Source organism: Amborella trichopoda, chromosome 1 (genome assembly GCF_054954075.1).
Source record: "Amborella trichopoda isolate Santa Cruz 75 chromosome 1, AtrichopodaSantaCruz75HAP2 v2.0, whole genome shotgun sequence".
Classification (NCBI taxonomy): Eukaryota; Viridiplantae; Streptophyta; class Magnoliopsida; order Amborellales; family Amborellaceae; genus Amborella; species Amborella trichopoda.
Window position 1 is genome coordinate 59,122,483 of NC_142336.1, and position 23,739 is coordinate 59,146,221.

A 23,739-nucleotide genomic window follows, 5' to 3' on the forward strand; every position below is an offset into this window, starting at 1 on the left:
CTTGTTTCCCTTTGAAGTGTTACTTCCTTTCATTTTTTGCTCTCTCTCATGGTATCTCTATGCCCACAAACCTCCCACACCTTATTTGTACGAGGGAGCAGGAGTATTAAATGCTTAGCCCTTGTATAACTAGTAGCTCACTTAAGCTCCATAACACTTCTGTGCAATAGGTACTAAACTATCAAACACAACTGATTTTCCTTATGCTTCACCATAACATTGTCACCATACAGAGAGAGAGAGAGAGAGAGAGAGAGAGAGAGAGAGAGAGAGAGAGAGAGAGAGAGAGAGAGAGAGAGAGAGTATCTCAAAGCACCTGAAGTTTTAATAGCATAAAAACTATGAACACCCCCTAAACTCGAGGCCTCAAGTCGCCACAATTCACCATATATGTGTGAGAGAGATAAAAATCCCATTCGATTCAAGAAGAAGACTTAGGATTTTGGAAACTAATAGCCCTAGCCATCTTGTCCTTAAAACGCTGGATGTAATCACCAGATTTCTTATCTATATTGGAGACAACTCTTGGCAATTGAAATTTATTTACACCTCCTTTCTCTTGAACTGCTTCAACTTTGGTTACCACCTGATCTCTCTCTTGCGGTTTGACACAAGTGGGCCCACTCTTTTGTTGGCTCGAATTAGTAGTGGGATCCACATTGCTGGGTCCTTTCTCTTGGGCCTGGGATTTTTCAGGGCCCACTCTTACATCATATTGAACTTGGCGAGGAAGGGAACTATCCTTGTCTAGGCCTTTCTCTTGAATTGGAGAGGTGACTGAACCCTTACTGTGGTCCTTGGCTTGTGTGGGCACCACTAGGGCTTGTTGGGCCTTTGAAGGGCCCGCCGCGGCCTTTGAAGGAGCTATTGGAGCCTTTATGGGCCCCACCTGGGCATCTAGGGAAGGAGCTAGCGGGGACTTGTTAGGGCCCACCATGGTGCCTAGAGTAGGATCTCTAGGGGTCTTAGTAGGGCTCACCTTGCTCTTCCGAGGAGAAGCAATGGGCTTTGTAGGGGTCTCTTGAGCCCGGGATGCTTGTCTAGAGCCCACCTTGGCCTCTACATCAGGTGATAGAGTGGCCCTTGTGGGACCCACCTTAATCTCCATTGGAGCTTGTGTAGGGCCCGCCTTCACCTGTGCAGTAGGAGTTTGTGGTGAGGCTTTTGTAGGGCCCACCTTGGGGGCTACTAGAGGGGCTCTAATGTTGGGTGGGCCCCTATTTTGCGAACTGGGGTCCCCAGTTGTGCGAGCAGTGGGTTGGCTATAGGCTAGGCGCATGGGCTTAGCTGCACCTAGCCCATTCTCTAGGGTGCCTAGTGCTTGGTTTTGGGCCTCCACAACTCTTGCTTGATAAGGGACTAGAATGCCATTTTCCTTTTCTGGGGACTCTATAGGCACTTCCCTCATGTTATTGGTCACATGGCTAACCCTTTTGAGTGGTGTCAGGGCCAAATTGTTGGAGAGTCTTTCACATATGCCTTCACCATTGAGCATAGAGTTTCCATTCTCCATGGTGAATGAATTAGGAAGAAGTGCTAAGGAGAGGGTATTAGTGCTTGGATTGGGTTCAGAGGGAGGGAAAGTAGTGCGTATTGAATTTAGACGGAGAGGGTGGGTACGGGGTTGTTGCTTTTATATGGAGAGAAGGCAGAAGGCAGGAGGAGGTTTCCTCGTATCACTAATGTGAAAGATATGGGGTTGCGTGGAAATACAGGCCGGCGAGTCGTGACTTTTTCTAATTTTTTTGATATGTTAATTGATGGGAATGGAGGGTGAGGGTGAGGCCGGGGCCAGTCGTATTATTCGACAGACTCGTGATGTTGATTTTTGGAATCCTATTCTCTTCTCTTTTAAAAGGCAGGCTTAGTTTACTTTCTCCTCTTTAGGTGTCCCCCCTTCTCTCTCTCACAGGGAAAATGAAGAACCTAGGCAACTTTAAGAGCTCAAGCGACGTACAGAGCAAACGCAGCTAATGATGTCACCTGAAACACATCACTATTAGTCGGGGAGATAATTAAAAAAGGAAAAAGTATTAATTTAAATGGTTAAGGTGATCAAATTATCTCACTTAACATTATGAGTGTGCTTTTTTAATTTAATTTCACTCGTGCACCTCCTTGAAAGATATATCAAAATGACCTACTTGAACAAGGGCATTTTGATGATTTAATGTCACTGGAGCAAATGATGAAATATCCATGATTGTTTAGGGTTAGAATATAGAATAATTAAAATTTGAAAAAATAAGGCTTGCAATGGGCCAGGCCATTCTTGGCCCTATTAGGGCCCTAGTTCCTTAAAGGCCGGCTTCGCACTAATAGGGCCGAATGGGCCTAGGCCCAGCCCTTTTCTCGCTCTATCAAGGCCAAGCCGAGTACATTACAAGAAAAAAGCAGAAAAAAAAAAGAAGGAAAATAATTAGGGGCTACTTTGGGCCGAATATGGTCGGCTTTGTTTGGATTGTTGTGGCCCAGGCCTAGGCCCAAGCCTGGCTAGGTCCTGTCCTAGCCCTCCGTCCACATTTTACAGCCCATGCCCTATTTTTTTTAGAACCAGGGCGATAACCCATTGCAAGCCCTAGAAAATAGTGAATTTGAGTTGCTAACTAGCTTTGGCTTCGCCAGAGCAAAAAGCCCCGCCTTCCTAAACAACCATGAGTTTTCATTATTCTACATATTGCTAACCTTAAACAATCAATGCTATTTTTACCATTTGACTTGGGCTACTTAAACCAGGCTAAATTACCAAAATGCCAAAGGCAAATTGGTTATGTTTACCACCATAACCTCTCGAAATATGCATACCTATATACAGGACATGAGCTATAAAGCTTCTTCAACCATGGAACTATGCACTCGAGTCGTCTTTATGCAAACATGTCCTCTACTCCAAAGGCCACTAAACAAATGGAACCACCCCAACCATTGAAACTCTATTGGAAGTCGGGTTGGCAAGGGGCCGGGCCCAGGCCGGGGTAGCGCTAGTCCCCGTAGGGCGCTGGCCCAGACCAAAGAGGCCTAGGCCCAGGGCAAGGATGGGCCACACAGAATCAACAAAAAATAGAGGAAAAAAAAATTGAAGAAAAAAGGGCTAGGCCAGGTCTAATTGTGCCAACCTCTCATGGCCCAGGCTCAGGCAGGGCATGACCCAACCTCGGGCCATGATGGGTTTGTGCGGCCCTTTGAAGAGCTCGGATGCTACCGGCTGCAATTTGTGGTAGTTTAATTTCAAAATTAGAAAACCTTAAGAGAGGAAGATTGATTAGAAGATGCTGAAAGGGGCTTTAGTCCATTGCTTTCATTTTTGGAGAATTGGTGTCGCTTTCCTTCTATACTTTTGGACCCTGTTCTTAGATTCGACCAATTCGACTCGGCCATAGATCATGGTTACTTGGATCAAGATTTAGTTTTGGGCACGTTTGGTTCAATGGGAATATCTTTCACAAGGAAGATTCCCAAGAAATCAGCTTTATACCTTGCAGGATAAAGCTACTAATTTGTATAGTATTGTGACCGTTACTGCTTTCTTAGTTCTCACTTTCTCATGAAAGGAACATGAGAAAGCGGCTTAGTCAAGGTGAATCTCCTGGAGAAAGATATCCATGGATAAAGGAATTTGATTATGTTCAGGATTGAGTTTCCATGGCTGAAGAGATTAGATCACTTACCAAAACCCATAAATATGTATGGAAATCGAGGGCTTTGATTCATTATTGAATCCTTAAACTTTTTTCTATTTCGATTTGTCGAAAAAGATGAATTTTGGAGGTTGATTTCGGCCGAAAATGCTGCTGCTCAAAGAACTATGTTCGATTAAAAAAAAATTGATTTTTTATCGATGTATTGATCGTTTTTTATTGAATTGATCAGTTAAATTTGATCATCAAGGCTTCATAAATCGAATACATTAGGTATGTTGATTTGTCATTCAGTATATTTATTTGTATGAATTTGTATTTGGTGCGTTTTTGTTTTGAAAATTGCATGAAGTGAAATATCTGCCATTTTTTGAAGAATGATCTCAATTGTGAATTGATCTTCATGATTTTAGGGGCATTTTAATTGTGATTGAAGTATCTATCATATCCCCCTATCAATTTGTTCGAAAAATGAAAGATTTGGCGCCGATTTTGACTCCAAAGAATCTGTGTTCTTTGGCTCGATTTTAGGGTTCTTAAAAAAAAAATTTGTTTCTTAATAAATTTACGTTTTTTTTTTATAAAAATATATTATTTGTGATGAATATGAGAAAAAATATATTCTTTCTTTTTAATTTTATATATTTTTGGTGAGCTTGTTGGATTGTTTTTAATGTTATATATATTTTTTTACAAAAATATGTATTTTGTGATGAATATGAGAAAAAAAATTTCTTTCTTTTTAATGTTATATATTTTTGGTGAGTTTGTTGGATTGTATATATATATATATATATATATATATATATATATATATATATATATATATATATGTGTGTTTTTTGTGATGAATATGAGAAAAATATTTTTTTCTTTTTAATGCTATATATTTTTGATGAGCTTCATGGATTGTTTTTAATGTTATATTTTTTTTTACAAAAATATGTTTTTTTTTTGTGAGGAATATGCAAAAAAAAATATTTCTTTCCTTTTAGTGTTATATATTTTTGGTGAGCTTGTTGGATTGCTTGTAATGTTATATATATTTTTTTATAAAAGTATGCTTTTTTGTTCTACTTTCTTCGTCAGTGTGGAAATGTGGAATGAGTTTGTGTTGACTGAATAGTATCAAAACATTGACATTTCTTGGTTAAGCTTACAATGAATTCCTTAGGCTTTTGATAGGAAATCATAGCACGTGGTAAAAGTATTCCATTCTTTGCTACATTTTATATTTCAAATCGTATCCTTTTGTAGGATGGCAGGAGTAAATCATAAATTTTCAGCCATATCTAGTTTGGACTTTGGAACAACCTTGTTATATAACATTTGATTAGGCTAGACTTTATACGTACCAATATATTTATTGCAACACTACTCGCTGTTATTAAGTGAGAATCTATGGAATTACTGTAGAAGTCTTGTGAATTTGCAAGAATTTTCTATTGCTCTATTGATGCAACTTGATCCAAATGACTAATATATGACTAGTCTAGAAGATGAAAAAAAAAAAGAAAAATGACTTATATATAGTCCAATCTAAGTTTTTCTATTTTTTTATTTTTTAAAATATTTTGGGGGTTTTCGACCCTTTTTTTTTTTTTTTTTTTAATCTACTTGACCGGTTAGTCCGGTTCCGGTTCGAACCGCTCCTAGGCTCATGACCAGTTAACCATTCCGGTTCAATTTTACGAACACTGGGACCATTACTGCATTCTTAGTTTCCACTTCACATGAGGGCTTAGTCAACATGAATCTCCTGGAGAAAGATTTCCATGGACAAAAGGAATTTGATTCTGTTCAGGATTGAATTTCCATGAATGAAGCGATTCGAGAGCTCTCAACAAATATTGATAAGAGAAAATGACAGGGATGTTAGAAGTGAGGGTGAGGGCTATGTAAGGGCCAAACGATTGGACTTTAGGAACAATACCAAGTGGTTGGTTTTTTAGGGCACTTTCAAATACAGGGACTTACAAATATATTGGCAGTATTTAGTAAGGCTGTTTGTGTTTGGTATAAAAAGGTCATAATCATCGTTAACCACCGGATGTGAATTAGCAGATGTGAAATCGAGAGGGGCAGGGTGAACAATTGTTCATGCTCAAAATCTAAGAAAGTTTTCCTCAAACTATGTACAGGAAAACGATAAACCTCGACATCTGATTTTCATCTAAGTTTTCCTCAAACTACGTACAGGAAAACGATAAACCTCATACATGTGATTTCATCTAATGGCATCGATTTTTCGGGACATTTCTATATAAAAATTGACGGTCTTCATCGTATGCAATCTGTCCTTTGTTTTGTTATGAATTAGTATTTTATAGGTGGTAGACAGTTGGCATAAAATTTTGCCACATCTTATTATGAATATTGAACCTCTGTTAACCGATCTCAAATAATTGAGATAAGACTTGAACGATGAAGATGATGATTATTCTAACATTCGGTAAAACCTAACTATTCCGACTCACCTACCTATATTTTGCCAAATCCTGACGCATCCATACCAGTCCTACAACACATACGTATTGTTATACACTTGTAAAAATGATTCTTGTGATCTCTTAAAATAAAATAAATTAAACAATAAAACATCTTCATCCAAATCAAAGAAAAATGTGTTCAAATAATAAGGCACATGTGCTCACGCGTGTCTTACTAAATGGACATGTGTCTCACAATGAGGATGCACGTCTCTTCCAAAACTAGCACACACCTTGCTAATTTAATTTATGGACTCGCGTGTCCACATCACAGACACTCTATGTTAGAGATTGCATGTCCGTAAAAAAATAAGCCCCAAAATCCATCTCAAAAATATATTTTTAAGAGATTGGCTCATTTCTAGAGATTGGCTCATTTCTACATGGACTCGTAGAAACTGTGTCCTCCAACAAATAATTTTTTTTTTTTTCAGATATGCAAGTTAGTACTTATTTCTGATGTCAGTATTTATGTTTGACACGCATGTCTAGTACGTCGGCATGTCGAATTCTCCTAAGCACACATAATAAAGTAAATTAAATGAAATTTTAATCTCTCTCTCATAGTATTTCCATGCCCCACACTCTTTCTTTTCTTTTTCTTTTTTGGAACATTATGCTCCCTTCTCTTTTGCATAGGTAGTAAACTATCAAACAAAGCTGATTTTTCTTATGCTTCACCACACCATTGTCAGCATATATATATATATAGTATCTCAAAACACCTGAAGTTTTAATTGTATGCAAGCTATGTAACTCCCCCCTAAACTAATGAAACAGAAGAGTGCAACATTCATCGAATTCCCTCTAGAGGAACAACTAAAGGAGCCACAAATTACCATATATATATATATATGAGAGAGATGAAAATTCCATTTAATTCAAGAAGAAGACTTTGGGTTTTGGAGACTAATTAAGAGCCCTAGCCATCTTGTCCTTAAAACGCTGGATGTAATCACTAGATCTCTTATCTATATCAGAGACCACCCTCGGCAATTCAAATTTATCAGCACCTTCTTTCTCTTGAACTGCTTCAACCTTGGTTACCACCTGATCACTCTCGTGTGGGCTGACACAAGCGGGCTCACTCTTCTGTCGGCCCATATTAGTAGTGGGATCCACATAGATGGGCCCTTTCTCTTGGGCCTGGGCTTTTTCAGGGCCCACTTTGGCATCATATTGAACTCGGCCAGGAAGGGAACCGACCTTGTCTAGGCCTTTCTCCTGAATTGGAGAGGTCACTGAGCCCTTTCTGTGGTCCTTAGCTTTTGAGGGGCTCACTTGGGCCTTAAAAGGGCCCACAGCAGCCTCTGAAGGAGCTAGTGGGGCCTTTGTAGGGCCGACCTTGGCCTCTAGAGAAGGAGCTAGGGGGGATTTGGGGCCCACCACGGTCCCTAGAGCAGGATCTCTTAAGGTCTTTGTAGGGCTCACCTTGCTTTCTGGAGGAGAAGAGATGGGCTTTGTACGACCCATTTTGGTCTCTTGAGCAGGGGAAGCATGTCTAGAGCCCACCTTGGCCTCTAGATCAGGAGATAAAGCGGCCCTTGTGGGGCCCACTTTAGTCACTGGAGGAGCTTGTGTAGGGCCAGCCTTCGCCTGTGCAGTAGGAGTTTGTGGTGAGGGTCTTGTAGGGCTCACCTCGGGCATTACGGGAGGGGCTCTAGTGTTGTGTGGGACCCTATTTCGCATGATGGGGTCCCCATTTGTGAGAGCAGTGGGTTGCCTATGGGTTAGGCCCATGGGCTTAGGTGCACCTAGCCCACTTCCCAGGGTGCCTAGTGCTTGGTTATGGATCTCCACAACTCCTGCTCGGCGTGGGACTAGAATGTCATTTCCCATTTCCGGAGACTCTATAGGCACTTCCCTCATACCGTTGGATAAGACATGATGGAGTGTCTCACCATTGGGGTTGGCCTTGTCCATGGTGTATGATTAATTGGGAGAAGAGGGGTGAGGGAGAGTAGTGTTTTAGAGAGAGTGAGTGTGTTGTGAGAAAGAGAGGGTGTGTTGGTGCGCTTTTATATGGAGAGAAGGCAGCTTAGGCAGGGGAAGTTTCCTTAGATCAGACATTTGTTGGGTCATGTCAAATTCAAATTAAATTGTATTTTGATGCGTTAATGGTGGGAACGGAGGGGTATGCCTTTGATATGTGAACGGTGGGAATGGACGGTGCGGTCGGCTAATTGTAATTATTCTGAAGACTCATCATGTGTTGATTTTAGCTTTCTTGGAATCCAATTCTCATCTTTCTCTGAAGATGCGGACACGGTTAATTTTGTTTCTCCTCTCTCTCTCTTTCTCTCTAGAATCAGTCATGGACAATGCGCAGGGAAATGGAGCCTACAACTTTAAGAACTCAAGTGACGGACAGAGCAAACGCAACTCAATGATGTCACGTGAAACACATCAATAATGGTCGAGGGAGATCGTTAAAAATGGAAAAATATTAATTAAATGACCAAGTCCATTAAAATAGTTAGGGTATCAAATTATTCCATTTGACATTACGAGTGTTGGTTTTTAAAAATTGATATTTGGGCTTAAACAGGCCCACCTCCAAATTTTATATTATGTAATTTTGGTGTAAAAAATTCATAGGATTATCTCAAAATATATTTTCATATCTAATTATAAAATTTAAACTAAAAAAAATGGTTAAAATCAAGTAGATTTATAAACATATGATAATCTTGAAAATAGACGGTCTAGATAATGTGTTGCAAGATGCATTATTTTTGGGACTCAAAATCTACTTCTTTTTTTAATTTATGCATCTCGATGATTAGAGATTTTTTTAACATTAAAACAACATTTTCCGATAGATTTTTGAGGAGCATCTGTAATTCTACATTTTAAGATTGTAACCTTTATATAAACTTTTTCCTTTATATTTTAGTCGAGCACTTCCTTGAAAGATATAATCAAAATTCGTTAGCGGCATGGAACACGGGTTTACAATTTGAAAATTGTAGGGCTAGCAATGGGCCGGGCTACATTGGCCTGAGTTCCTATTGGGTAGGCCTGAGTCTAGCTCGTCATTAACCATGCCAAGAGGCCTTGGCCCAGGCCTAGCCCTTAGCCCTATCATGGCAAGGATTACCTTGGTCAGGTGGAACCAGGCTGGCCCTCAAGTCGTGGTGGTTCGGCCATGTCCCAGCCTTGAGCTACATTTTATGGCCCAACCCCTAGTTTTCTAGGACATAGCCAGCCTGTCTGGACCGACCAGCCCATAGCGAGCCCTAAAAAAAAGTGGGTTTCGTGTTGCTAACCCTAAACAACGACAATTTTCATTACTGGGCAATTTTATATTGCTAAACCTGTACTATCAGCAGTATTTTTATCATTTGACTCGGCACTTAATAGAGGCTAAACTATCACAATGCCCCTCTTTATTTAGGATTCCCAATGCAAATCGGTCATTTTTACCGCATAACCTCTCTAAGTATGCATCTGATACCTATAAAGGGCATGTGCCATAAAGCTTCAACCACCATGGAACTATACACTTGGAGTGAGTGTTTATGCAAATATGGCATCTGCTCTACTTCAAAGGCCTCTAAACAAATGGAACCACCCCACCCACTGAATTTTACTTAGACGCCGTGGCCACAACTGAGGCCTAGAGGCCCTTAAAGCAGGGCCTACCATTGACGCATTCTCAGCTAAGCATTGAAAATATGGATCCAATCTTCTTCCTTGTATTATCACAGCTTGAGGGAATGAGTTTATTGGGAAGAACCCCTTCTTGCTGCCCTGATTCTAGGGTTTGAGATGCCCATTGAAGAACTTGGAAGCTACCTGCTGCATTTTTGTAACAGTATGATTTCAAAACTAGAGAACCCTAGAGAGAGAGAGAGAGAGAGAGAGAGAGAGAGAGAGAGAGGGAGAGGGAGATGTTAGAAGATACTGAAAGGGACTCTAGTCCAGTGTTTTCATTTTTGGAAAATTAGTGTCATGTTTCTGCATTTTTGGAGAATTAGTGTCATGTTTCTACAATGCTTTTCAATTATGATTACTTGGACCAGGATTTACTTGTGGGCACAATTGGTTCAACGGAAATCTCTCTCCTGAGAAAAATTTCCTAGAAATCAGCTTTATACCTTGCAGGCTACGGATTTCAAATCCATAGTCAATGCTGCTGCCAATAGGATATACACAATTGACAATTGAATTCAAATTTCTCCATTACTTATGTGTTCTAATAGGGCAAAAGAAGGCACGCCTCTGAGCTACTCAGGAATAGTGGAATAATGGCATTGAGTTTCGGGTAAAGTTAAAATGAGACCTTGGATTTTTTGGACACCACCAGAAGAGGGCACTTCAAATTGAACTTTTATGGAAATTCAATGGGCAATCCTGGTTAGCTGGCATTGGGGGGTTTTACACAATAGTTCGGGTGTTATCTTTTTCCTACTCTGGTTCGTAGGCATTGCCACTGCAAATCATGCCGAACTTGCTTCGTTATTACAAGGTTTAAAATTTTTTTTATCCCATAACCTTGGTCAAAGTTGCATATTTGAAGGTGATTCCTTAAATGTAATTGGTTGGTGCAAGAAGGAACACTCTATTCCTTGGAAGCTCCGGTCCATCTGGCTGGAAATTTTAGATCTTTCTCTCTCTTTCAGTGTCTTTCTCCCATGTGTATCGTGAGCCGAATGTCCTTGCTGATACTTTGGCCAAAGGCGGGGCTTCTCTTCCCTCTACTTTGCTCTCTGCTGATGTAATATCTTTTGGTTGATTGCTTTAATAAAACTTTGGAACCTTTGTCAAAAAATAAATAATGGCATTGAGTTTCTACAGCCTTTGACTTAGTTGAAAGTCACTTCCATGAAGCCATTAATTTGTAATGCATCAGGACTCTTTCTGCTTTCTTAGGTTCCCCTTTCCCATGAAACAAACATGAGAAAGCAGCTTATTCAACATGAATCACCCGGAGAAAGAATTCCCATGAACCAACATGTCATTTATTTGGGATTGTTTTCGAATGATAATGAGGAATTGTGATGATCTGGGTTTACTCTTGCCTCGGAGTTTCTTTTTTGAAGGAACCAAACACAGATGGTTCTATTTGGACCGGAAAGGGTTTTTGGGTTTTGTTCAAGAATGGTGAAGTCTGCCATGGATGAAGGAATTTAGAATTTGTTTTGGGTTGAGTTTGCCATGGATGAAGAGATCAGAGCTCTCAGCAAAATTAAAAGAAGTGAAGATGACAGTGATCTAAGAGGTGAAGCCAGTCCAATGGCTGTCTACCTTTGGGCGGATGATGATGATTATTATTATTATTATTGGAATCTGTTGGACGGATGAAATATTTTCCATATAAAGATCTCAAAACAAGTTCAGATCATATTTTGGCTCAACCATGCCCCTCCCCCCATAGGTACCAAAAGATCACATACAATTTCTACTGCATTTAACAATTTCTATTCTACTTAAATAAGCAAGCACTTACATGCAGTATCCTCAAAACACAAACAGAGAGTGAACACTAGGGGGAGATATGAATTAAAGTGCCTCCTTGATCACCCACCCAGTAAGCTCCAAAAGAATGAACTTTATGAACAATACCAATAGTTGGTTTTGGGGGGCACTTTCAAATACAAGCACCTAAAAATATATGGGATACAATAAAACTGTTTACCTTTGATGCAATATGGTCAACAACCATCCCTGACCTTCAGATGTGAAATTGAGCGGTTGGATGAACACTTGTTCACGCTCAAAACTTACGAAATTTTTTCTCAACCTATGTACAGGAAAACGATAAACCCAGCCATCTAATTTTCATCTAATGAACTCGGATTTGTGGGGCCTTTGTGTATGAAAGGTAACGGTCTTCATTGTATACACATACAGTGCCTGATGTGTGGGGTATCAATGTCGAAAGGTCTTCACAACCTGTTCTATCCTTCGCCGGCAAAAACTACATACAGTGCCTGATGTGTGGGGTATCAATGTCGAAAGGTCTTCACAACCTGTTCTATCCTTCGCCGGCAAAGTGGGCAGCTTGTCAAGTGCGACGAGCATGATGTGCAACAGCACATATGACCACACCTGATTATACATACTCACTTAGACACAATAGCCACCATAATTCTTTTTTGTTTTGATAACTCAAAAGTCAGCAATTAATAATGGACTCGATACGACACTTCATCTTAGTATTAAGGCGCTCTCGCCTGACATCCAACATCCAAGCTTCCATAGGCGGAGAAGTTGAATAACTGTTCCCACCAAAAAACCATGCGACTTTAAAAGTGGGTTAGAGCCCATCAACACTGTCTTTGAATAAACATGGACATTGTATCTGGGGTCTGAGAACCGCATTCCATATACATAAAGGGCGCGGTTTCTATATGGTTGCAACCTTAAACAATCCAATTAAGGCGCACCTCGCAATTTTATCATAACATGTAATTTTGTTGCAAATTTTTTTTAGGATTATCTTAAAAACTATTTTCATATCTAACTAGAAAATTTTAATTCCAAAAATGGTTAAAATCAATTAGATCTATAAATATACGAAAATATTGAAAATGGACGGTCTAAATAATGTATTGCAAGATGCACTATTTTTGGGACTCAAAAACTTCGTTTTTTTAATATTCATACATCACGATGTCAAATGATCAATTATTAGGTTTTTCAACATTAAAACAGCTTTTCCACTAGATTTTTGCGGTGCATCTGTGATTCTACATTTAAGGTTGCAACCTTATATAAACTTTTCCCATACATAAAAGGTATAGAATATTTTTCGCACTAATTACAATGGTAGAATGATCATCATCTTAGTAATCTTCACTGGCACATGCCATCAAAATGATCGTCAAATGATAAATATGTGCATGGAATGATTAGCTTACATTTTGGTGGTTATTCAAAAAGAACTTTGGTATGTGTCTTAAGGATAATTGGCTTGGGTTGTTATTTTTACCTTGCTTAAATGGCTCATTAAAAGCATTTCCGTCCTTTGTTATGTTAAAAATTGGCATTTTATAGGTGGTAGTTTTCGCCATTTGCCAAAGGCAAAAGTGAGAATAGCGCATGAAGCATGGGTGTTTATGGTGCTAACATCAGCAATGACATATATTTAATGATCAATAATATTATTCATGCTCTGTAGTAACATTTGGTGAAACTTCACTTATCCATAGAGTAGCGAACTGTTAGCCCATATTAGGATTGGTGGTAAATACAAGTAAAGGTCAGAACCTAAGAAATCAAATAATCCAAGTAGACTTTGGGGAAATGAATGAACTTACGGCACAAAAACAGCATTATATTGTTGCTCCAGGCATATCACACAAAGATCAGGCATCATGCATTCCCTTTTCATGTTGGGTTCTAGGCCATCTTCAGCTTTCCCATTAGCCCCTGCTAATATAATGAAACCAATATCAAAGGATCAAGAAAAACTGCAAAAGAGAGATTTTCAGAAATAAGAGCAACTTCAGACTTGCAAAATTTACCCTGGTTATCTAGCTCTGATCGCTGAGCTGCTGCAAGAACCCTGAAAAAATTAAGAAAAATATTAGACAAGACAAATGGGGCAATCAAAAAAATATTTACACAACTGAGAAAGATTCATGATGCCTTATTGTTAAATATCTGAAAGAAAAATCACAAAGCAAGTAAGTTGTGTTGAGGAGATCCAGACAGATCGGAAAGTACACACTTACCAAGCCATGAACGTCACATACAACAGAGGATTACTTAATTTTGAAAATATGCATTTTTTTTTCCAATAAAAGCAATGCAAGCATTACATTACAAAAAATTCTAAATTTCCAAATATTTTATGTAACCAAATGATCCTAAATAATATGTGACAATGAAAGAGTTCTTTAGAAAACACATTTGGGATTCAGCATCTTTGCCGAGTAGTTAAAGCATGAGGCCTACAACACAAGCAAAAAAGTTTCAAGCTTCAACTTCAAAAATTAGTGATTCTTCAAGATATTAATGTATAATGAGTCATTCCAAGCATTAGTTGTTTCATTCCAGAAATTCATTTGTTCATATTTGTTGCTTCAAAAAATACATACCACATATAGCCTTATATAAAAAGGACATGGATTCCAGAATCTGTGCCTGACTTGGATTCGAAGAATCTGACACACCTACCTATGTTTTGCCAAGTCCATACGTCACATACATATTATATATTTATAGACAAAATTCCTTTGTGATCTCTTAAAATAAAATAAATTTTAAAAAATAAAACATGCCCATCCAAATCAAAGACTTCAAATGATAAGGCTCATGTGCCTATATCTGTCTTACTAAATGGACATATGTGACTCACAATGCAGACACACGTCTTACAAAACTGGCACACACCTAGTTCATCCAATCTATGGACTCACATGTCCACATTGCAGACCAAAAATTGAATTTTTTTCCAACATGCAGGTTGATACAGATTTTTGGTGTCTGTATGTACGTTGACAAACATGTCTAGTACGTCGGTGAGTCGGATTCTCCCCTACGCACACAACATGCATATCATTGTTACATTGCATATGACGGAACTTGAGTGGGGTGGACTAGGATGTGCTTAGGGTTCTTGTTGGGACTCAGCAGTGAGCATGTGGAGTCAAATCCTTCCCAAGTAGGTTTAACCTTTGAATAATGCGGTGCCCCAAAACTTGTTTTAAGTCCCTGTACAGAAAGGGTGAAAGGTTATTAGATAAGGCTGACTCCATGGAGAGGCCACTTTCTTTTACATTATGGAAGCATTATTCATTTATTCTCATTAAAGAAACATTGGTCAGCAAGTTTCACATGTCCCTGTATCATATTAATTTGATTTTATATGTCCATCATATTCCGCATGTCCACATAATTTGCAGGAAGCGAAGAGATTGGAACATTCCTTGTGCATTTATAGAGATCTGGCATTTTTTTCCCCAAGCTCTCTTTCTTGGGTAATTACAGTTATAGATATCCTGCAGTCTTCATCTCGTTTAGTCCTAGGATACTGTTTCAAGACAGTCGTATTTATGGGGGTCCTGCTGTGTGTCAATCTTCTGGGGAATTTCATAAAAGAAAAAAAATAGGATCTCTACGTAACATAAACTAGGTATTGAATGTAAATTGAGTGGTTAGAACCAAGTGACAACAGTTAAGAAAAAATCTTACCTTCTTTGCAGAGCCTTGCGACGCCTTCTTTCAAGGAGATAACTAACCACATGCTTTGCCATCAGAAAAGCACCAAATACTGTGAACCCCAAGGAAGCAAACCGGTACCACCTGATGTAATAGCAACCATAAAACAAGGTCTACATTTATGCATACCTCTCTCTCTCTCTCTCTCTTTGTGTGCGTGCATGTCTGCCTGTGCGTGTGCGGGTGTGTGTGTGTGTGTATGTGGAAATTTTGATTGATAACAAATTCAAGAATTACCTTGACCATTGACCAAGATTGGCAATAAGGTCATCGATATTCTTCGGTGTCACATAGAATGGTCCTTTATGGGGTCGTTGTATCCTAATTGTTCCAATGTCATCCTTAACAGCCTATGGCAACACAAAACCAAATCAAAAAGGGAGAAGGAAAAGCATAACTACTACAAGCACGACTAGGAATGTAAACATCAATCTCTTGCTGGAATAGGAAAGTTATAATTGACAACTTTAAGGAAACAATTATAATAGACTCATTCAAAGTTAAAATATAGTTCAAGTACTACTGCAGTTCAATAACTTCTAACCATAGCTTAGTCAAACTTTTATTGTATACGTTTATCGTATACGGAGCACCCAAAAATTGTGGGATGCCATTTTTTTGATCTTTATGTAAACCTTTATCCTATGAGGCTGAAGGACAAGTTCTATAGGACAACGGTGTGACCAGATTTGCTCTATGAGTACGAATGTTGGGCGAACAAAAAACAAAATACCCATAGAATAAGAATATCAGAGATGAGAATGTTGAGATGGATAAGTGGCAAGACAAGAAAAGATAGAATTCGAAATTAATCTATTTGAGAGAATTTAGGTGTGGCACCAATAGGCGATAAAATGCGAGAGAGTAAACTTACATGGGCTGACCAGGTGTGGCGTCGACCAAGTACAACACCTGTTAGGAGGTGCGCGTTAATTCAAGTGGAAGAACTTAAAATGACAAGGGGTAAGCCCAAAAGGACATGATTGGAAGTAGTCCGAAAAGATATGGGGACTTATGGCCTCATTGAGGATATGACCTTTAATAGAGTAGAATGGAGAACCAGGATTCATGTAGCGGAACCCAATTAATTGAGAAAAGGCTATAATGATGATGATGATGTAAACCTTTATCCTATATATAGAGTTCATTTTCTTCAAAAAAAAAACTTCATATAACAATTTTGCTAGCATAGTGAAAACAAAAGGGCTTTTGCAGAGAAGAATTTCATGAACTTGGGGAAAAATTACCTCCCCAACAACCATCAACGATGTGCCTGTGGGAAGAACTCTTTCGATCCTCTTTACTCCAAGCATCTGCAGCAACATAACTTTGCTAAAAAGATTGATAAAAAAGGACAAAAGCTTTTCTAAAAAGAAACCAAATTGGTTTAATAATCATTCTGATCTTCCAAAAATATCTTAATTAATACAAGAATACACAAACCTTGAGGCCTTGCAAATAATCCAATGTTCCACGCACTAAAGAACGCCCTGATTCCTCAAAAACTTCACTGGCAACAGATAATACCAACCCTGTTGCGCCTCGAGCACCAATGACAACGACACGACCAGTCCCATCATCCTGTGAAGAAACCGATTTCTAAAATCAGGATTCAAGAGTATCATACAGATAATAACAATGCAACCATATCCATATTTACCATAGTCATGAAGAGGAAAGCTACAAACATGGACACGAACTTGAAATGGTTTGTTTAAAAGGATATTAACCTAAGCCATATCGAAGCACCCTTCTCTCTCTCTCTCTCTCTGTCAGAGTTGGCAGTGGAAAAACAAAGTTCTTGGTTGCCAGCAGTGCCTTCCTCTCTCTTCAAAGAGGGGTGTGTGTGTGTGTGTGTGTGTGAGAGAGAGAGAGAGAGTGAGAGAGAGAGAGAGAGTGAGAGAGAGAGAGAGAGAGAGATAAGGTGGAGCTGAGATTAAGTGAAGCTCCAACAACTGTCTGTCGAATATGGCCCCAAATAGAGGGAAATAAACCAAACCTCCTAAGCTTGATAGATGTAGATTAGGTCAAATTGGGGACAAAAAGGGTGTGTGTGTGTGTGAGAGAGAGAGAGAGAGAGATTCTACGGATGTATATTTTCAACTCAATCTTCATCAGAAGCTGCTCCCAACTCAAACATAAAATTAAACAGAATCAATATCACAACAGCGTAAAGAGGTTAAAACAATTACCAAATACCAAGGAACCTCTTTACTCATAGAAAGCATCAAGGCAGAGTCTTGTATCCAAGATCCAGTGTCATTGTGCTTTAGAAAGTGTTGTTCTGCCTGTAAGAAAAGTCAGAATTAGACACCCATTTCAGCTCATTCAACTTCAATACAGAAGAAAAAAAAAAAGCCTAGAAATGCATTCACATACCGTTTCCTCTAAAATTACCCCTCTTAGACCACTATGCTCACAGTGAATTGGGGTATCTGACCCTACTCGCCCCGAAACAGTAACAACCAGTGGTAAAACTTTACATGCAGTGTCAAGAAGTAGTGCTGCATGCATGAAGTTAGAAAACCCACCTTTAGTTTACTTCTTAGCAAATAACAACCACATTAACTATACAGTTGCAATGGAATAGTCAGGGAGTCCAATTTCAGCAGCTATGACTTCACGAAAAAGTTTATATCTATCACAAATAGTACATGAACTATGAAATCAGTTCCATGCATTTCATATTTCCTTGTTTATTGCTCAATTTTGTACTTCCCATGAGGAGGATAATGTACTAAGCAGCTTTTCTACATGAGATATTCCTAAATGAATTGCATTTCCAAAGAAATTTTCCATTCATTTGCAAAAAAAAAAGAAGCTGCATTACCAAATATGAATGTACAATGAATTAGGATTTCCCGCTGAGAGGGAAAAATAAACAGGTTAAATAACATCTAATATCTCACAAGGACATACTTAATAATCAAAAGGAAAAACGAGGATACATTGTGGATTAAGATTTTTCCATTCATAGATTAACATAACAATCGGGCATTTCCAAGTCTGATAGAAAGCCATATAATAGAAAGCCCCATACATCCAATAATAATTTCAAAGGAAGAACATAAAAGAGAAACAGTTTAAATCGGACTTTCAGGAATTAATGTAGACATATCAAGATCACTAACAAAACATACAAAAGGTTGGAACTTTCTGAAAATGATAGATAATATAATAGGTGTTGTGAGAACAATGTGAAATGTCTTTATTTAAAAACAATAAAGTTTATAAAACATATTACAGAAAAATAGAGAAAAGAAAAACAACTTTCCCACATAGCAAATTAGACTTTCAGAGACCATATTAACAATCCAATCCACCAGAAAATAAAAAAAATAGAAAAATAAAGAAAATTTGGAAATTTTATATAAGCAGGGAAACCCACTCACCCAAGTCCTTCAATTGGTTAACAATATATTAGACTTTCAGAGACCATATTAACAATCCAGAAAATAAAAATAAGACTAGAACAATCTATAACAACGGAAACCCACTCACCTAAATTCTTCAATTGGTTACACAGCAAATTTCACTTTCAGACACCATATTAACAATCCAATCCACCAGGAATAAATAATAATAATAAATAAATAAAAAAAAAATAATAATAATAGTGAAAGATTAGGAAAAATCATATAATAAAAGAAACCACTTACACAAATCCTTCAACTGGTTAACCCTAGTTACTGATTTGAGAACATCTGCATCCCTGCACAAAAATACCAACAATAATAAGATCAAATTATATAATATAAAATTCAACAGTTCTAATTAAACAAGGATAATGAAAGACTAAAACCTAATAAATTCAGAAAAATCTTAATTAAAAGAAAATGGGTTACCTTCCACTGTTCCTTCCAAGAAGATAGAGCGCAGCTGCACTGAGACAGCAACTCAATCCACCCCATGGGATCATCCTCAATCAACTTCTACTTAATTCTCACTGTATTTTCCCAAAAAATTTATAGCTTATCTCAAGAAAAATCATTCAGAAAGAAGGGATGGGATCATCCTCAATCAACTTCTACTTAATTCTCCCTGTATTTTCCCAAAAAATTTATAGCTTATCTCAAGAAAATTCATTCAGAAAGAATGATAAAACATCTAAAATAGAAAAAAATGGGACCTAATCGTGAGGGAAAGGTATGAATAAAAGTGAATAAAAAATGCAAAGTGTGAAGCGTTATTTTTTTTTTTTTCAGAGAAGAAAATGAGAGTAAAGGGTTGGGAACATGATACCATGAGTTTACGGGAGGAAAGCCAATATAGTAAAGCAGCTTGGGGATGACGGTAATGTCCCTAATCTTTTTCATAATGACTGAACGATATTTTGTAATTGAAATAATATTTTTTAAAGGGAAAAGTTTATATAGAACCGAGGCTGTAAACAATCAAATTAGAGCGCACTTCAAAAATTTCACTAGAAGAGCCTTTTTTGATACTCAAATATCTTCAAATTGATCATCTCGACATCAAGATGTATGGGCATGAGAAAAAAACGGATTTCAAGTTTTGAAAATAGTGCATCATGTAATGTATTTTTAGACCATCAATTTTCAAGATTTTCAAGTTTTCATATATCTGCTCCATCTACACTATTTTTTAGGATTTAAATTTTATAATTAGAGATGAAAATATATTTTAAAGCTATTGCAAAGATTTCTAATATTGAAACCACATTTATCGACATTATTTGAAGGTGTGCTCTACATCGATTGTTTAGAACCCCGGCTCTATACAAACCTCACTCTGGAAAAGTTTATATAGAGCCCTGCTCTAAACAATCAAATTAGAGCCTACCTCAAAAATTTCACTAGAGTAGTTTGTTTTGATGCTCAAATATCCTCAAATTGATCATCTCGACATCAAGATATACATATATGAGAAAAAAATGGATTTCAAGTTTTAAAAATAGTGCATCTTGTAATGTATTTTTGGACTGTCAATTTACAAGATTTTCATAGATCTGCTCGATTTACACTATTTTTTAAGCTTTAAAATTATAACTAGAAATGAAAATATATTTTAAACTATGACAAAGATTTCTAATATTGAAATCATAGTTCTCAACACTATTTGATGATATGCTCTACTTCAATTGTTTAGAGCCTCAGTTCTATACAAACTGCTACCAAAACTCATAAATCTAAAACCTTCTTTAAAGATGAATTTGGAACGATAACGTAATTGAACAGGTCTATCGCTATACCAAAAGCTTATACTTTTATAATTAAAAAAATATGATAAATAATTCTATAAAACCATCCTCCATCTACCCATTTGTGTAGGACCCTAAAAGATCAACATTAAATTTAATAGAAATCTATAGAAAAGTCAAGTTCCACACCCATGTGAAAACTTTTCTAGAAATCGATGCCAACTTTAATGGTGATATTTTGGGGCTCTACACACATGAGTAGGAGAGGGTTTTATCGGATCATTACTCTTGAGAAAGTATATAATAAAATCATTTATTTTCGGTAGAAGTTTAGAAGTGAAAACTAGCGATTGGTTTGTGACATTGTTCGGGCACAAAGTTCAAAAAAATTTATTGAACTTGTTATATATTTTTAACCTTTCAAATTTTACATCTAATCGATAAAAGTGATTGTGACCTCCCTTGTATCAAAAGTGATCCCTTTTATAACTTACTAGTAGATTTGACGAAAATAAAAATAAATCAAAGAACAAAGGAAAATTGATATTATAATTTTAATGTATTTATCTAATGTTAGATGGAACTTAAAAATTATTTCTATAACCCAAAACATTATATCAAAATATCATAGTTTCGAGCACTTAGGAATTCATTGTTAAAACTTTGAAAAATAATCATAAGGATATTTTTATAATATAGAAACTTTGCTTAAAATAACTTCAATTTTAATATTTTCAAATCCTTCTCTCTAAACCTCCACCCTCTCTCTTCCGCCCTCCCTTTCTTTCTCTTTCTATATATTTTGGATTTTTTAACTTTCTAATTTAGTGATTAGATTAGAAAAATACACTTATTTAAGCTAGACATTTTAAGATCTCTCCCTTAAACTTATTTATCTTCTTCATTTTCTTTTCATTTATCTCTCTCCTCATGTTTTTTCTCTCTTTCAATATCCTCTCCACTTTTCTCCCCCTTAAAGATTATGTTTTCTCTCTCTTTCAATATCCTCTCCACTTTTCTCTCCTTTAAAGATAGGGGTTATGTCTCTCATACATGCTAATTTTAGGAGATTGAGAACTCTCTATTACATTCTCTCTCTTCCCTTATGCTTATTCTCTCACCACTTCGCTCTCTTTCACGCTCTCTCTCTTCTCTTAAAGGTGTTTCGCCCTCTTTGTGGGAATGTTTTCAACATCTATAGAATTAAGGTCTTCTTTAAAGGTGAGAATGTCTCCTACAACTTCTATTGAATTAGGGTCTCCCTCAAAGATGAGAATGTCTCCGCTAACTTCATAAAATTAAAGTCCCTTCTTATTTTTAAAACAAGTGTTTACTCCTTGAATATATTTACTAAAATAACCCAATCTTTTCTTGCTAATTCTTGCATAGAAATATGCCATTGACCTGGGTAAAGCTAAAGCAACAGTAATATTTATAACATGGTCCCAAGCGGATACTTGACATGTTCCCCCTCTTCCGGGTCCATCATAAGGGAAACAAAAACCTAGATTTACTTTATCAGGTATCAAACGGGAGCTACGAGCACATAGAATGCCTTTCAATGGTATCAACATGGTCACATGGATCGTAAATTCATGAATGTAGTGTACTTAACTCTGGCCTAATAATATAGTATGGTATATAGTTAAATGGTGTGGTTAGTATAAGATTAGATGTTTCTGATGGAAATTACATCTTATTACTTAGAATCTCACCAGAAAACGTATTTTAGTCGCTAAAAAACCCTTTGTCGCCTGAGAATCTATTTCTCCCTTGCTTATGAAATATGGATATCCAAACATGGTGAAAATATATCGACACTTAAAAATAGACAATCCAATCAAATTATAAAGTAAACTATTTTTAGAGCTTGAAATCTAATATTTTTACAGATTATACGTGTAGGTTGAGATGATCACTCTAATGCTCTACGGGCTCTTAAATAACAATCACAAGTGAGATTTGAGCTACGGATTTGAAAAACCAAAGCCCTATCCTAACCATTTCTTGTATATAGAGGCTTTGCCAATTTTCGAGCTCCAAGAGGACATCCTTTACAATATGTTTTTTACCTAACTGTAAGTATCTCATGATTCTCATCGGAGTAATTGATTTGAAATCTCATAATTCTAATTACCATCATGCTCCACAATATTTATTTCTTGATTTTTGAAGTTTTGAATTGAGAAAATTCAATGTTGCATATATTTTGGACGGCTAATGTTCTATGGAGTTCTGAGTAACTATTCCCAGAATTCCAGTTAATTATTAAAAAAAATGTTCTATTGGATCTTCTTTTACCTTACATTCTAAATTTATGATCTCCATGTAATCTTTTATGTTACTTAGTTTCATGACTTCATTACGAGAATATTTCAGTAATTGATTTGAGAACTCAGGAATTATAAATATCACCGTCCTTGACTATATTTAGCCGACCCCAATTACTTGAGAAAAAGCTTTGACGTTGATGGCAATTGTCGTCGATTACGTCAATTATATTTATATTTAGATTTCAAAGTTTACAACTAGAAAAATCTTGAAAAAAATCTCATTTGTCCAAAAGCCTGATATTTAGTGCTCCAAAATGCACATGCAAAGCATGTGGGATCTATCTTGTGTCGCCATTGAAGAAACCCTTATAGAATCTGGATGGAGCTTTCATGAAAAAACATACAAGTTTCTTCAAAAAATAACAAAAGAAAAAGATACAAAACCGCCTGGCATAGAGGTTCATAAACCCTGGCCCTGGCCCAACCCGACCATCAAGCTTATATTTTGGGCCCTCACCCCGGTCTTAAACCAAATTTAGCCACCCTGCCATTGCCAGCCCTGTTCGCCATATGTGCCTATATCCATATGGCCAATGCTCTGGGCCATGTCAACCATATCTTTGAGCAGTAATAAGAATGCTCAAGTCAACTAAACATGCATTAGTGTTTCAAAAAGTGCTAGGCGGTACCTAGGCGGCTGGGGATCATGCCGCTTACGCCAGACCCAGAACCTGGACAATTTTTTTTTTTTTTGGGTTTTCTCTCTTGAAAATAGCCTTTAATGGATTTTATGTTTCAAATGAATCTAAAACCCACAATTTTGCCTCTTAATATAGCCTCTACTGGGTTTTAGATTTCAAATGAATCTAAAACCCACAATTTTGCCCATTTAATATTAAGGTTTTAGGTTTTAAATAAACCTAAAACCTACAATTTTGCACCTTTAATATTAAAAAAATGATCAAAAAATGCCCTGGATGGGGTATTGGCCCTAGGCAGGTTCAGGT

At 37.2% G+C, this 23,739-nt stretch overlaps 1 protein-coding gene across 11 annotated transcripts; it reads right to left on the bottom strand.

Annotated features, from left to right (window-relative positions):
* Window positions 1-11,528: 11,528 nt before the first annotated feature.
* On the bottom strand, window positions 11,529-19,547 carry DAL1 (E3 Ubiquitin ligase family protein). 11 transcript variants are annotated; one of them, XR_016043090.1, is made up of 13 exons: window positions 19,144-19,547; window positions 18,958-19,010; window positions 17,678-17,802; window positions 17,491-17,586; window positions 16,742-16,879; window positions 16,546-16,611; window positions 16,173-16,210; window positions 15,536-15,648; window positions 15,272-15,382; window positions 14,753-14,791; window positions 13,600-13,640; window positions 13,393-13,504; window positions 11,529-12,181 (listed from the first exon to the last, which is right to left on the bottom strand). XR_016043090.1 is itself a non-coding variant. In XM_020671404.2 (12 exons), exons 1-12 carry the CDS (start codon window positions 19,215-19,217, stop codon window positions 12,079-12,081), a joined length of 1,071 nt encoding a protein of 356 aa, XP_020527063.1. In that variant the 5' UTR covers window positions 19,218-19,547; the 3' UTR covers window positions 11,529-12,078. The 11 variants fall into 11 exon arrangements, 4 of the variants coding, with proteins under 4 accessions (XP_020527063.1, XP_020527060.1, XP_006850825.2 ...); XR_016043091.1 differs by having other exon boundaries at window positions 11,662-12,181; window positions 14,471-14,791; XR_016043092.1 differs by having other exon boundaries at window positions 11,662-12,181; window positions 13,393-13,507; window positions 14,471-14,791.
* Window positions 19,548-23,739: the final 4,192 nt, after the last annotated feature.

Excerpts from the sequence above, each read along its gene's own strand:
- DAL1 (XM_020671401.2), bottom strand. The coding sequence starts at position 19,217 with ATGATCCCATGGGGTGGATTGAGTTGCTGTCTCAGTGCAGCTGCGCTC. Across the intron at positions 15,383-15,535 it reads AATCTTGGTCAATGGTCAAG|GTGGTACCGGTTTGCTTCCT; the intron begins GTAATTCTTGAA and ends CTATTACATCAG. Across the intron at positions 12,182-13,392 it reads TATAATGCTGTTTTTGTGCC|GTGTGGTCATATGTGCTGTT; the intron begins GTAAGTTCATTC and ends ATGTATAATCAG.